The 13,821-nt window shown below is 39.8% G+C and overlaps 1 protein-coding gene across 4 annotated transcripts in view; it reads left to right on the forward strand.

Annotated features, from left to right (window-relative positions):
- ltbp1 (latent transforming growth factor beta binding protein 1) overlaps positions 1 to 13,821 on the forward strand; it is a 203,971-nt gene that overhangs the window by 132,449 nt on the left and 57,701 nt on the right. For 3 of the 4 annotated variants that reach the window (XM_033612892.2, XM_033612893.2, XM_033612894.2), the window contains exons 10-11: positions 4,922 to 5,044; positions 9,903 to 10,070. In XM_033612892.2, coding sequence (XP_033468783.1) covers positions 4,922 to 5,044; positions 9,903 to 10,070 — 291 coding nt within the window. The remainder of the gene's footprint in view (positions 1 to 4,921; positions 5,045 to 9,902; positions 10,071 to 13,821) is intronic. The other variant, XM_033612896.2, reaches the window with a different exon arrangement.

Genomic DNA, 13,821 nt, shown 5'->3' on the forward strand with positions numbered 1-13,821 from the left:
TTTGCCGAGATAATCCATCCCACCTCACAGGCATCTGATGTGGCATATCAAGATGCTGATTAGACAGCATGAATATTGCACAGGTGTGCCTTAGGCTGGCCACAATAAAAGGCCACTCTGAAATGTGCAGTTTTGCTTTATTGGGGGGGTCTGGGGGGGTCAGAAAACGAGTCAGTATCTGGTGTGACCACCATTTGCCTCACGCAGTGCAACACATCTCCTTCGCATAGAGTTGATCAGGTTGTTGATTGTGGCCTGTGGAATGTTGGTCCACTCCTCTTCAATGGCTGTGCGAAGTTGCTGGATATTGGCAGGAACTGGAACACGCTGTCGTATACGCCGATCCAGAGCATCCCAAACATGCTCAATCGGTGACATGTCCGGTGAGTATGCTGGCCATGCAAGAACTGGGATGTTTTCAGCTTCCAGGAATTGTGTACAGATCCTTGCAACATGGGGCCGTGCATTATCATGCTGCAACATGAGGTGATGGTCGTGGATGAATGCCACAACAATGGGCCTCAGGATCTCGTCACAGTATCTCTGTGCATTCAAAATGCCATCAATAAAATGCACCTATGTTCGTTGTCCATAACATACGCCTGCCCATACCATAACCCCACCGCCACAATGGGCCACTCGATCCACAACGTTGACATCAGCAAACCGCTCACCCACACGACGCCACACACGCTGTCTGCCATCTGCCCTGAACAGTGAAAACCGGGATTCATCCGTGAAGAGAACACCTCTCCAACGTGCCAGACGCCATCGAATGTGAGCATTTGCCCACTCAAGTCGGTTACGACGACGAACTGCAGTCAGGTCGAGACCCCAATGAGGACGACGAGCATGCAGATGAGCTTCCCTGAGACAGTTTCTGACAGTTTGTGCAGAAATTCTTTGGTTATGCAAACCGATTGTTGCAGCAGCTGTCCGGATGGCTGGTCTCAGACGATCTTGAAGGTGAACATGCTGAATGTGGAGGTCCTGGGCTGGTATGGTTACACGTGGTCTGCGGTTGTGAGGCCGGTTGGATGTACTGCCAAATTGTCTGAAACGCCTTTGGAGACGGCTTATGGTAGAGAAATGAACATTCAATTCACAGGCAACAGCTCTGGTGGACATTCCTGCAGTCAGCATGCCAATTGCACGCTCCCTCAAAACTTGCGACATCTGTGGCATTGTCCTGTGTGATAAAACCGAACATTTTAGAGTGGCCTTTTATTGTGGCCAGCCTAAGGCACACCTGTGCAATAATCATGCTGTCTAATCAGCATCTTGATATGCCACACCTGTGAGGTGGGATGGATTATCTCGGCAAAGGAGAAGTGCTCATTAACACAGATTTAGACAGATTTGTGAACAGTATTTGAGGGAAATGGTCTTTTGTGTATATAGAAAATGTTTTAGATCTTTGAGTTCAGCTCATGAAAAATGGGAGCAAAAACAAAAGTGTTGCGTTTATATTTTTGTTCAGTGTATAAACAAACATAAACCTTATTAAGTTGTCATAATGCATGTTACAATGCAAGATAAGTTGATTATAGTCCCTTGACACGCTGCCGATGTGGAAAGCTTTTTTTTTTTTCTCCTCCGGTTTATCCAGTTGACGTGAATTAAACCGGGTGGAGCTCTTAAACCGGACCAAACCGGTTAACCGGAAATCGACACACCTACTACCATATAGCCATAGTGTTTTTATAGTATGTAGAAGACTGCGTCAGTTTCAGTAGTCAGATTTTCCCAGTTAATACATTAATTCGTATCATATGAATAATGTAATATTTATCAGCTGTATAGTTTTGAATCAGGACCTTCAGTGCTTGGATCAAGTATCTCATGACAAAAAGGCTGGCTGAATCTAGGGTGATGCAGTTGTTATTTTAATGTGTCAGGTACATATCTAATCAACATTAAGGTAAACATAGCCTTAGTATGAGATCAGAATCAGCGTCAGGTTACACCCAGTATTAAAAGACTCAAGGCCAAAAAACTTAATTGGGACATTCCTACTAAAGACCCTGATTTATTGGAAGTTACATTTGACACCACACTTTAGTCTTTGGCTGAAATAAGGGAATTTGGATATTAGGACCTTTATAAAAGATATGACGGGGTAGTTTCAGCCAGTGTATTTTCCTCCTCTGTGTAGTGATGGAAACACAATTATTGGTCAGGAGCCTTGGTGCAGTTTGAGCCCTAGGTTGTGGGCCTGTCCCGCCATCAGGAGAGGTGAGACAGAGTTCAAAATCTCCCAAGTTTCTGCTCATATAGAATAGAATAGAATAGAATAGAACTTTATTCATCCCCAAATTGAAATTCAACAGCAACTGTTCAACTAGCACTTGAGATGTGGATATTCTGTGTTGCAGAAAAAAATCTCGAGGCACAAACAGGCACACAAATATGTGGAGCACTTGCCCCCGTTTGCTATTCTCTCTACATTGCTCACTGCTCACCATGGGAAGGCGGGCGGGCGGGCAGGCAGGCAGGCAGGCAGGCAGGGAGGCGGTGATCTGCAGTGGTAGACTCAACGATCTGGCAAGTACTGTAAAGGAGAGCCAGTATTTTATACTGCAGGGTAAATTACTAGATGGTTCTCAGGTGAGCAGCAGGGAGCAGGTGAGTTAAATCAATGTGATCAGGGACCCAGGAGAATGAGGGAGTTGCCTAACCCATAGCACAGACCAGCGTTGCCAGGTGAACAATAATTATCGTATTTGTATGATAATTTGGCCCTCTGTACGATCAATAATCCCAAAAAAGGCCAAATGTACGATAATTTGACCATTTCATGAATGTGTGGTTGTAATCAGTATGCCCTGAAGACATCTGTTCCCATGTGACATGTTTCCAGCCAATTGCACTTTGCTTAGCGTGAGATGTGGGTGACGTTTTTCTCTGAACAATGAGCACAATTGGCTGAATGGTCAGCTGTACCTGCCCCACGAGGCGCTAGGACCTGTCAGGAAGTCGAGCGAGAATGAGATTCAAAACAGAAGAAGAAGAAGAGGAAAAACGGAAGCAAGGAAAATGGGAAAAAGTAAACACTAGAGTGACTATATTTGCCTATAGCGCATCAGTAGGATTGTTATTTTGGTTATGACGGATGTATGATAATTTCCCTCAAAATACGATAATTTTGAGTCTCTGGTACAATAATCCTACATTTCCCACCTGGCAACGCTGGCACAGACACACACAGAGACGGACCGGGGGAGGGGGAACAGAGGACAAGATAAAACCCAGGGAAATTAGTCACATAGCCAAGGCCGTGACAGATCCAGGACCATCATCGGCACGTTTATTCTTGGTCATTTGTGTATGTGAACGTCATCATAGCAGTGATGGTCCTGGATGAATATTAGTAATTCTATTCAGGATTATACATGGCAATAATTGTACAAGATCAGCATAAACAAATTATCCAGTATCGACATGACAATGATGATACTGAATCAATATCAACAGATTATCCAGGGTCAACATGACAGTGATGGTCCTGGATCAACATAAACAGATTAACCAGGATGAAGATGGAAATGATGGCCCTGGATCAACGAACAAATTATCCAGATCAACATGAAAGATGGTCCTGGATCTGTTTAAACAAATATCCAGGATCAGTATTCTGATGACAGTCCTGGATCAACGTAAACAAGTTATTCAGGGTAAACATGACAATGATGTTCCTGGATCAATTCGAACAAATTTAACAGGATGAAGATGATAATGATGGATCTGAATCAACACTAGCACTGCAATCTTTCAAAAATATTGTTTTGAATGGGCTATGGAAAAAGAGGGAAAATTAGTCTATTGCAGGTCTCTGCAAGTGCAAAATGATATTATCCTTAATCTTAATGTTGATAAACAATATTTTAGCCTATTGGCAAGCCTACTCATTACCATAGTCTACCTAGTTAGCAAGCCAGCTCGTCAACCCTGCAGCAGTTTATTAGGATTTTGTTGAGTGTTAGTGAGGATTGGAAAACTAGCTTTTGGAAGAAGCACAGGGGCAGCATACTGATGATGTCAGAGGGCTGTGATTGGTTGATTGCAGTGTTGGTCCAGGAATGCACTGTGGGATGTTGAGGAGCATATCTTACTTGGGAAAATCACATTGTGCAAGCACATGCGGCTCTGTGGCTCTCCAACAGATAAAACCTACAACTGTTTAAAAAAAAACGAGAATACTCTGTTTAAAAATGAATACGTCATTTTATCAGAGCCAATGCAATGCATCAGAGGAACCTTTACATTTTAGATTAAAATAAATTAAGCATATTATTGCATTCTGTTTTATTTTGTCCTGCAATCAACTTGCTCACTGAATTCATGTAAATTAGTAATGGCTGATATGTCCTGCCCTGGTGATAGAGTATATCGCTAATTTCTCACATTCACGCAACTCAAACTTTCATACACATATAGAGTGTAATGCTTGCAGCACAGAGCCTGGCTGTAATTTCAAAGAGCAGGGTGTTGCAACACTAGCAGGCTGAGATGACAATACACGGCAGATATGCAGTCAATAAAGGATCTGATTTGGGTGAAATTTATTAGCAGATATCTTTCCATTAAAATATGCCTAGATCATCCTCGATACTGGTCACTAGGATTAGTCTGGAGCGTCCCTAGTGTGTGGGTCAGCAGGAATCTGAGATGACACTACAAAGGACACAGAGAACACATATGTCTGCCAAGGTGCACACATTTTGTTGTTTGAAAATAGAATATGATAAGAAATATTAACCTGCATATGTATTAGGAAAATATGCAGTGAAAGACAATCCTGGGATATATGTGCCAGATTCGTTTTGTTTGTGAAAATGTCTGTTTCCCATCTTGCAATGTTAAGAAATCCTTTGAAAATTCCCTGGATTGATTGTGTTTTTCATTTCTTGTTGATTCACAGATGTAGATGAGTGCCAGCTACAGGGTGTGTGTCCTAATGGAAACTGTGTGAACACCATGGGCAGCTACAGGTGCATGTGTAAACCTGGCTATGTCCCTGACCCCACGCTTACAACTTGCATATGTAAGTCCCACAATCTAACATTGTCTTGGATTATTTCTCTCATTACCGCTCAATAATTAACTTCCAAACCCAGAACCTCCAACAGAACATTGTCAGAAGATCTTTTATTGATAGAAATGAAGTACATTTGCATGTTGATCTCTAATGTGCAGATTTGCTCATACAAAAGCTTCCCTATATGAGTTTGATATTTCCCATTACATAATGACACAAGACATGGGAAATACAAGTTTCATTATCTCCTCCTACCACCTGCTCCAAAGTAAGCATAAGAAAGACTGCTAAGACTGCTGCTGAAAATGAAATGTGTTTGATGTTATGCATATAAAAACAGTGCATGGATGAAAGCATGGTGTTCATTGTATCATCTGATTCCCCCAACCAATCAATTTCTCTTTGTCCTGACAAGCATGTGTTCCCCTAATGTTGCAGTGCAGGGAGCTTCCATGTGTGTATGCGTTTGTCTGCACTTGTGTGAGATAAATTATAAAGGGGTTGTGTCCTTTTAGCTCATGGCTAATAAAAAGCAAACAGAAGAGACTTATTCTGTGCCTGGATGAGAGGAAATAACTCTCCACACCAGCAGACTGCAGTAGTCTATAATCGTCATTCATAAAGGGTAACAGGAAGACTGGCAGGATGGATTTAAGACCCTAATTAGTGAGTTAGCAAATTAACAACACAACCTGATGTTAAAAGAACAAAGAATATTTAACATGTGCTAGTGAACAATAACACAAACAAATTTGAAATGTTTCTCTGCTAAAGAGTTTAATGGCTAAAAAAAATATATTTATTTAATATATTTGATAATTTTCAACCCTTCGCTGTTCTGGATTACCCTAACCCTAAAGTGTAATTGCCCTGCTTTTGTCACAGTGGGTGTGTGTGTAGAACCCACAGGGCATCCATCCAAGTAGTTTTAAGCCATTGATAAAGAGTTTATACGTTGTTGTTGAATAAATTATGATTTAGTGAATATTGCATGACAGATCAGCTGTTTGGTCTGATTACATTATAACATAATTCTGGGTTTAAACATACTGAAATTAAGAGGCAGTGGACTGTGTGTAAGTGATCTCCATCATAGCTGTTTGCAGAGCTGTCAAACACACCATGTTTTTTTACATGTGAAACCTTGTGTTCAATTTTATGGAAATGCACCTAATTTTATTATTTGTTGTGATATTTCTAGCTTTGACTTAGATTCTTTGATTCTGAAATCTAACAATCACAATCAGGCAATTATGGAATAATTGCAACAGGCCTTTTGACTTTTTCTAATCATGATGAGCTGTGCTTCAACTGTCCATTCATTTTTATGCCTCCTGGCAGGTGATAGCCATGGCTGGAGGCACTACGTTTTTGGGTTGTCCATCCGTACTTCCATATATCTCAAGAATGCCTTCGTGGAATTTCTTCAAATTTGGCACAAATGTCCAGTTGGACTCAGTAATGAACTTATTAAATTTTGGTAGTCGAAGGTAAAAGATGAAGGCCACTGTAACCTCACAAAACATGTAACTCTTGAATTAATATGCTGATTATGACATTTTATATCTAAAAGATCAACTTCATTATGACATCATAATGTTCTACAAAAACACTGTCTGCAATATATTATTCAACATCATATCTCAGGAACAGAAGGGAGACATTTATTTAGATACTGAATTGGTGACACTAATCTTGAGGTCTCACCTTGAAACTGTGATGATTGTATAGATGTTCTGTACTGCAGGGGACAAGATGTGTGTATGCTTACAGCCGCAAGGCAGTAATTCTAGTTTGTCACTAATCTGAGTATGGGTCATGGTGGAAGCAGTCTGTTTCTGGCAGAATCAATCAATCATATTTTTGATCATGTCTAAAGACCAAAGTGTTTATAAATGCAGGCAGGATGGAAAGTCTGTCATAGTGTCCTCCTGCCTCCGCAATCTCTCTCTAAGAATTCTTGTTAACAACGCACCCTATGGGACAGTCTTTCTTAGAAGGCATTTGTGTTACCATACTCCATGTTGTACACATGATGTAGTAGTAGTGTCAGGAATAAAAACAGAGAGCTCCTGAGAGTTGTTGAGATCCTGTCTACTTTCTCATAGCTGCACACCTGGCCAATCCCTCCCTGAAGTAAATGTGGTTGTTGGATTTTCAGTTTTGGAAAGTCACAGAACTTGTTGGGTGCAGCCCCATTGATTCTGATGCTGGAAAGTTGTTGGGGGAGGGGGTTTCAGATGTTGTACGATTTGACAAGCACTTTGTTTGGAGCATTCTGAGGCCCAAAGCCTGAGGTAGGTTATCTTAAAGGACTTCTCCGTTTTTGTTTTTTCCCTGTTTAGCTAAATCCCGATCAGACACTGACTCCCCCATAATGAAAAGCATACCCGTAGCATGACATTGCAGCCACCATGTTGCTTCATGGCAAAGACCAAAGCGCTTACTTTTTGTCTCATGGAACCACAGACACATTTCCCTCATGCCCTCATAGTCCTGTAAGTGCAGTGTGGCAAACTCCAGTTTGTCTGTCATCTGCCTTTTACTCAGCAGTAGCTCCATCTACTCACTCTGCCATAAAGGCCAGACTGGCACAGTGCCTCAGGGATAGTTTTCCCTCTGTCAGGTTGTCCCATTTCTGCAGACAAACTCTGCAGTGAGAGGCCATTGATTTCTTGGTTACCTGCTTGCCTATTAATTCATTTTGGGCAGATGACCTACTGTAAATTAGAGACTTTTAAACATTTTTACAGATACATTTATTTGCTTTTCTTCTGAGTAGGATGAGAAGATGGATATCAGTCTCATATTACTAAAAGGTCCAGGGTGTAGGATTTAGGGGCATCTATTCACAGAAATGTTATATAACAATCATAATAGGGGTGGGCGATACGACCCTAAAATATTATCACAATATTTTATGGCATTTTTGAGATATCAATATTCTTGATGATTTATTAAAATATGGAAAATATTAATTTCAAAAATATAAACTTGCAACAAAATAAATTTTATAGTTTTATACTATATGTCAAGATAAATGTGACAGCTTGCCTTCAAAGATTCAGTAGTAACAACAGAAAAATTCAATAACAAAAATTATCTCTCATTTCTTTAGCGAGATTCAGATTCTGTATGTATTATATATAATACAACAAAATAAAATCAACCACAAGTTACACTTGTAGAAAGCTGCCAAACACAAAAAAGTAACCTTAAATCTATAAATAGTGTATATATAAGCATATTGCTCTGCGACTACCATCAGACGCAGCCATGCACGCACAGACCTGCATTTATTTTGATAGGCTGTTATGTTACGATGACTATTGCTCATTCACATATTTGTAGTATTTGTAGAGCCACGAGCGTCATGTAGGTATACATTACGACAGGCATATTACAAAATTACCAATTCCTACGTGTACATGTAGGAAAAGAGTGGTAGAGAGAGAGATGCTGTGCTGCTGCCAGAGAAGCCGCTGACTGAGTTTACTTTGAGTGGTAAATCGCTGAAAAAGTCCAACAAGTCCAAAGCTGTTCATTGAACATTTGTGACATCCAGACCAAATATTAACATCTAACGCCATTGGTGGCCAGCTGGGAACACACAGGCACAAAAGTTGTCTCTATCTTCACACTCAAAAAGAAAGTGAATAAATGTATTTTCCAAAATGTCAAAGTGTTCCTTTACAGTTCCCTTTAGAGTGTAATAGCAAATGCCCCCAATACTGTATGTGAATATGTGATTAATAGGGATGCACGATAATATTAGCCAATATCGGCTTTAAAATGAATTTTCAGTATCGGCCAACATGCTATTTCTTATTTTGCACAATGAATGAATAATATACACATTGTAAAGCATTGTATTTCATGTCTTCATCTGCTGGTGGGCCATCACAATAAGAGTATGTATGAGTATTATAATGTTAATTCCACTACAGAAGACTTGATGATCACTAAAATTAGGTAGGGAAAAAAGTAGATTTATCGAGATCAGCTATGGGCCAAATAAGTTGTTATATGTCAGTATATTGAACATTGACAAAAAATCCAATATTGTGCATCCCATGTGATTAATATGAAAAATTTGCGCAAAACATGACGGTGCCTCAATACTTCACATTTTGAGTTTGTACCCAATTGCCTAACTTCTTATATGAGGGGATTGAAGAATCCCATTTATGTGTTTAGTTACCATTCATGCAGCATCCAAACTACAAGCAGAATTAAAGCTTCAGAAAAAGCTTCAGACAACCTTTCATAACAGTTATTCCTTCTGTTTTGAAATCTGTTGGGGGAACAGGTCAAGTATTTTAACAGTAATTTAACTGATTTACTCCAGGTAATGTCTTAGGCAAAAAGGAAAATTTAAACTGAACATTCTTGGTTCCCTTTGAAGGTCATTATTTTGTCTGTGCTCCAATTTGAAAGGTTTCCAGTTGGTATTTTGTAAAGATGTTCGATTACACTTCAAGACTTAAAAAACACAAACTGAGCCAAAACTCTCCTGCTTGCTGTCATCTGAGCTAGCAATGACTTTGGTAGTGCATGAAGCATTGGCATGAAACAGTTTCTTTTCCTTCATGTTGTCTGTGCTTTAATTGTGTTTCTGTGTGTTGTGTTTGGCTTCAGGCGTTAAATGTAGATGTTTTTTCTCTATGCATTGGTGTTTCAAAAATATGTTTAGGCTATGTTTGTTGCAAAATGTTGTTCAGATGAGAAGGGGAGGTTGCTTTGGTGAAGGGGACCTCTTTATTTCTCCACTCTCTGTTCTCTCTTTCCCTCATGTATGTATCTCCAACACTCTGGTGCACCACTTCCTACATCCCCTTCCTCCTCCACCTGCACTCCTCTTTAGCCAACACACCTGCCATCCAAGAGGAGAAGGGGGCTTGCTTCCGTTTGGTCAGCTCAGGGAGGCAGTGTTTGCACCCAGTTTCTACCCAGCTGAGTAAACAGCTCTGCTGCTGCAGTGTGGGCAAAGCCTGGGGCCCTCATTGTGACAAATGCCCCCCTCCAGGAACAGGTAAGGCCCCAAGCCACTTCAGGCACTGACTCTGTCTCAGTGAGTACGTTTACATGCACAAAATAGTCCAGTTTTTGCTCTTATTCTGAAAAAGACAATATTCTATCTAAGCTGTTTTCATGGAAATGAATATTCCACTAATATTCCCATTTACATGCAGCCCCCATACTCCGATTAACAAGCCATAACATACTGTTTATTGCATCAAAATATACAACACTGGAACGCCTGAAGCCATTTGTTGTGCTTCTTTGCATCAAAATCAGATTTTTTTTAGTTTTTCTACCAGAGGTGAATTTGTGGGACCATGCAAGCTCAGCTTCCCTCGTTCATTCCTTCAACCACATTCTTGAAAAGGCTGGCGTAATTTGCGCATTTCTGAAAACTTGTTGATATTGAAGTCTTTCTTAATGTTTAAAAGTAGGTTTTTGGGCATGCATCTCTACATTAGCCTTGCAAAATGTTGTCAGTGTGAATTGTGTACAACACCTCCACAACAAAGCACAGAGCCGACCATAAACAGGCAAGAGGCTGTATGCTGTATTCTGAAAAAGGCATAATTTAGAATATCTAAACAGGATATGCTGTTTACCCGCAATAAATTCAGAATATTGTCATATTCTGAATAATAGTGGAATATTAACATGCATGTAAAAGTACCCAACGAGAACTAAAAGCACAAAACCTTTCTCACTTAAATGAAGAGAAGATGATGCCAAACACTCTTCAGTTTAGCACTTTAGTTTGGCTTTGTGAATTAGCAAAGGTTTGTACCTCAGGGCAACATAGTATAGAGCTGAGGCACTCAGTTCTGCCTTGTGGGCCAGTGTCCTGCAAGACTCTGTTCATCCTTGAAGCCACAAGGGTAGAGGAACTGAGAACCAGATTTATAGAGCAAGTACTTTTCAGGCCTGCTAATGGAGTGGCTCCAGAAAATGTAGGACTGTCATTCTGTTTGTCGGTCAGCCACGTTGGTTCAGACTGAATTGCCCTTTTGTCTAGTGACATCATCCAGTCAAAATTGTGATTTGATCAGTACTTTGGTTTATGACCGAAGACCTGCAAAACTAATGACATACTCATCAGCTTCTGATGTACTTTTTGTTTATTGCTAATTCGCAAATGTTAGCATGCTAACACAATAAACTAAGATGGTGAACATGGTAAACATCACCTGTTTATCATCAGCATGTCATTGTAACAATATTAGACTACTGATGTTAGTATTTAGATTAAGGCACTGCTATGTTCAAGTATAGCCTCAGAGAGCTACCAGCATGGCTGCAGACTTGAACCTGAAGCTGACCTGGTTCACACCATGTCATTCTCAATGTATTTTGATGAAAGATTATTGTAGCAGTTCTAGGCAAATGGCTCCCTCTGGGTTGGGAGGGACTTACTGCCCCCAGCGAAGGAATTCAAGCATTTTATGGTCTTTATCACAAATAAACTTTTATCAATGTAGATAAAAGACAGCAAATTTAACAAAAAAGAAAAAAGAAAGGAGAAAAAAAAGATCCTGTGTGTGTCTCATTCTTTTATCCCTGATGCTTTCTGTCTGCATGGGTGTCACAGCCTGGCTATGTTGCTTTTAGAGTTGCTTTTAGATTAGCCACTTTTACACCTGTCCTTTTTATCTTTATTTCATTTCCACGTCTCATTATATCAAGACAGTTAAGTCAGGCAGTAATTATTATTTTTGGGCATTTGCAGTTAGTTACATCCTAAAATGGCTGTGCATTTTAATGTATTTAAAATGTTTTTTTGCCAGGCTCATGTCACCTTTATAACTCATAGTTTGTCAGCAGTATATATTTTTTGGTAATGTGCATGGAGATCTAGGTGGAATATGAAGTATGGAGTTTGACTTTTGCTATGCATATAAATTAGAATTATGTTGCTTGAGAGAAATAAGTAGTGACTTACAGTTTGGTGGTGAGTTGAACTTGTCAGTCAGAACAAAGCTGTTTTAAGTAATTCAGACACTTGTTTCTCATCAAGATAATCAAAGTTATCCCATTAATTACATCAGGTAATCTAACTAGAGCTAATGTGATTGTTCTAAATTTCCAATTTAGAAATGGTAATTAGAATTATGTAATGCACCTTGTACCACTGACCTTTTATTTCCTTTTACCAGTGTGAGTGCTTCCTGTTCAGTGCCCACTGCTTCCTCATGTCTATAGTTACACAAAAAAATATTGTACTGTTGCATGATGATGAAAACAAGCCAAACATTCCATTACACAAGGGCATTTATTCTTGGAACAAGCATAAGCATTGTCTCTGTCAAAGCCTGAACTCTCTGCACTACCAAGATTCTTGGATGCCTAAAGAGATACTGACTTTTTAGATTCTCCAGGTTTCATGTCTTGCCAGTTCTCAGAGATTTACCAGCATTATTTATTAAAGTAGGTCATTATGACAGTAAGGGCTGGTATTAGTACAGTTCATTGAAGTTATTGATCAGATCAAAATAATTAGGGGTGGGTATCACCAGAAGACCCACGATACGATATTGTCACGAGACCAAGGTCACGATGTGATATTACTGCAATATGCTGAGTATTGCAATAAAATATATTGCGATTTATTACTGTTTTTTCCAACTGCAAATTATTTCCCCAAAGGAAAACTTTATCAACGTCAGTTTTACCTCATAAGATAAAGTTTTCAGTCTGTTCATCTGACTTTAATCATTTTTATTGCAGCAAAATGTGATGCAAAGCAGAAAGACTGACCAACACCATCATGGTACATGTGGGACATGTCCCCCGCACTTCCTGTATCTGTGCCCTCTGTCCCCCGCACTTTATTTTTACAGCCGTTACAACTGTTCAATTCGTTTTTATCATGTGGTAACGTGTTTTTCCGAGCCGTCTTTAAACGCACCTGAGTAGGTGGTGCCAGGTGGCATACACATGCTGTCGTGTTGTGATGTGAATCAATCACACAGACAAGACGTGTGCTGCTGGGCACTGCTGCTGTGTGTTGACTATGTTCAGCAAACCAGCCAGCAAGAAGCAAAAAACCTTGCAGTTTCTTCCAAACAAACAATGTAAGTTGAATAATGCTGTTGCATGTAGATAATGTTAGCTAAATGATGACTAATTAATAGCCTAGATGCCAATATATCAAGTTAAGCTAGTTAACAAGAATACTAATGTTATTGTTACCTATGTTAAACCACTTGCTAGCTAGTTTCATGCTAGGAAAAAAAACACTCCTCCTTAATAAGAACTTGTGCTCACTATTGCTTTGCACATATTTTTTCAATCGCTATTGCCACAATAGAAAGAGCAGGGTCAGGGAGGAGACAGTGGACCAGAGGCCAGCAAGGATGATCATGCAGGGTTCTCATAGGTGAGAAGAGATTATAACTGACTGAGAGAAAATATCTATAGCATGAAAGTGACTTTGAGGTTAATTTCCACAGCTATGTCACCACTACTATTCCTAATTCTATTTATAAATTTTGCTTTGCACATTTATTATCTATATTATTGCAATAGATAGAAGAGGCACAGGGAGAAACCAGGCAGGTATTTGGCACTTAATTATCTGGCTAGTTACCCTGTAGATGCTCGAGGGTCATTCTGTGTCAACTCAACCAGAGTTTGGCAGTTAAAATTTAAGATTTTGATAGTATATAATTTTAAAGAACTAAAGTTGGTCCCCTGGTGCTGTACTGTGGCTGTCTGTGGTTATGTGGTTCTTTTGCCGCTAAGGAGATGTGCAATTGAATTTGAGA

This window comes from Epinephelus lanceolatus, chromosome 17 (genome assembly GCF_041903045.1).
Source record: "Epinephelus lanceolatus isolate andai-2023 chromosome 17, ASM4190304v1, whole genome shotgun sequence".
Classification (NCBI taxonomy): Eukaryota; Metazoa; Chordata; class Actinopteri; order Perciformes; family Serranidae; genus Epinephelus; species Epinephelus lanceolatus.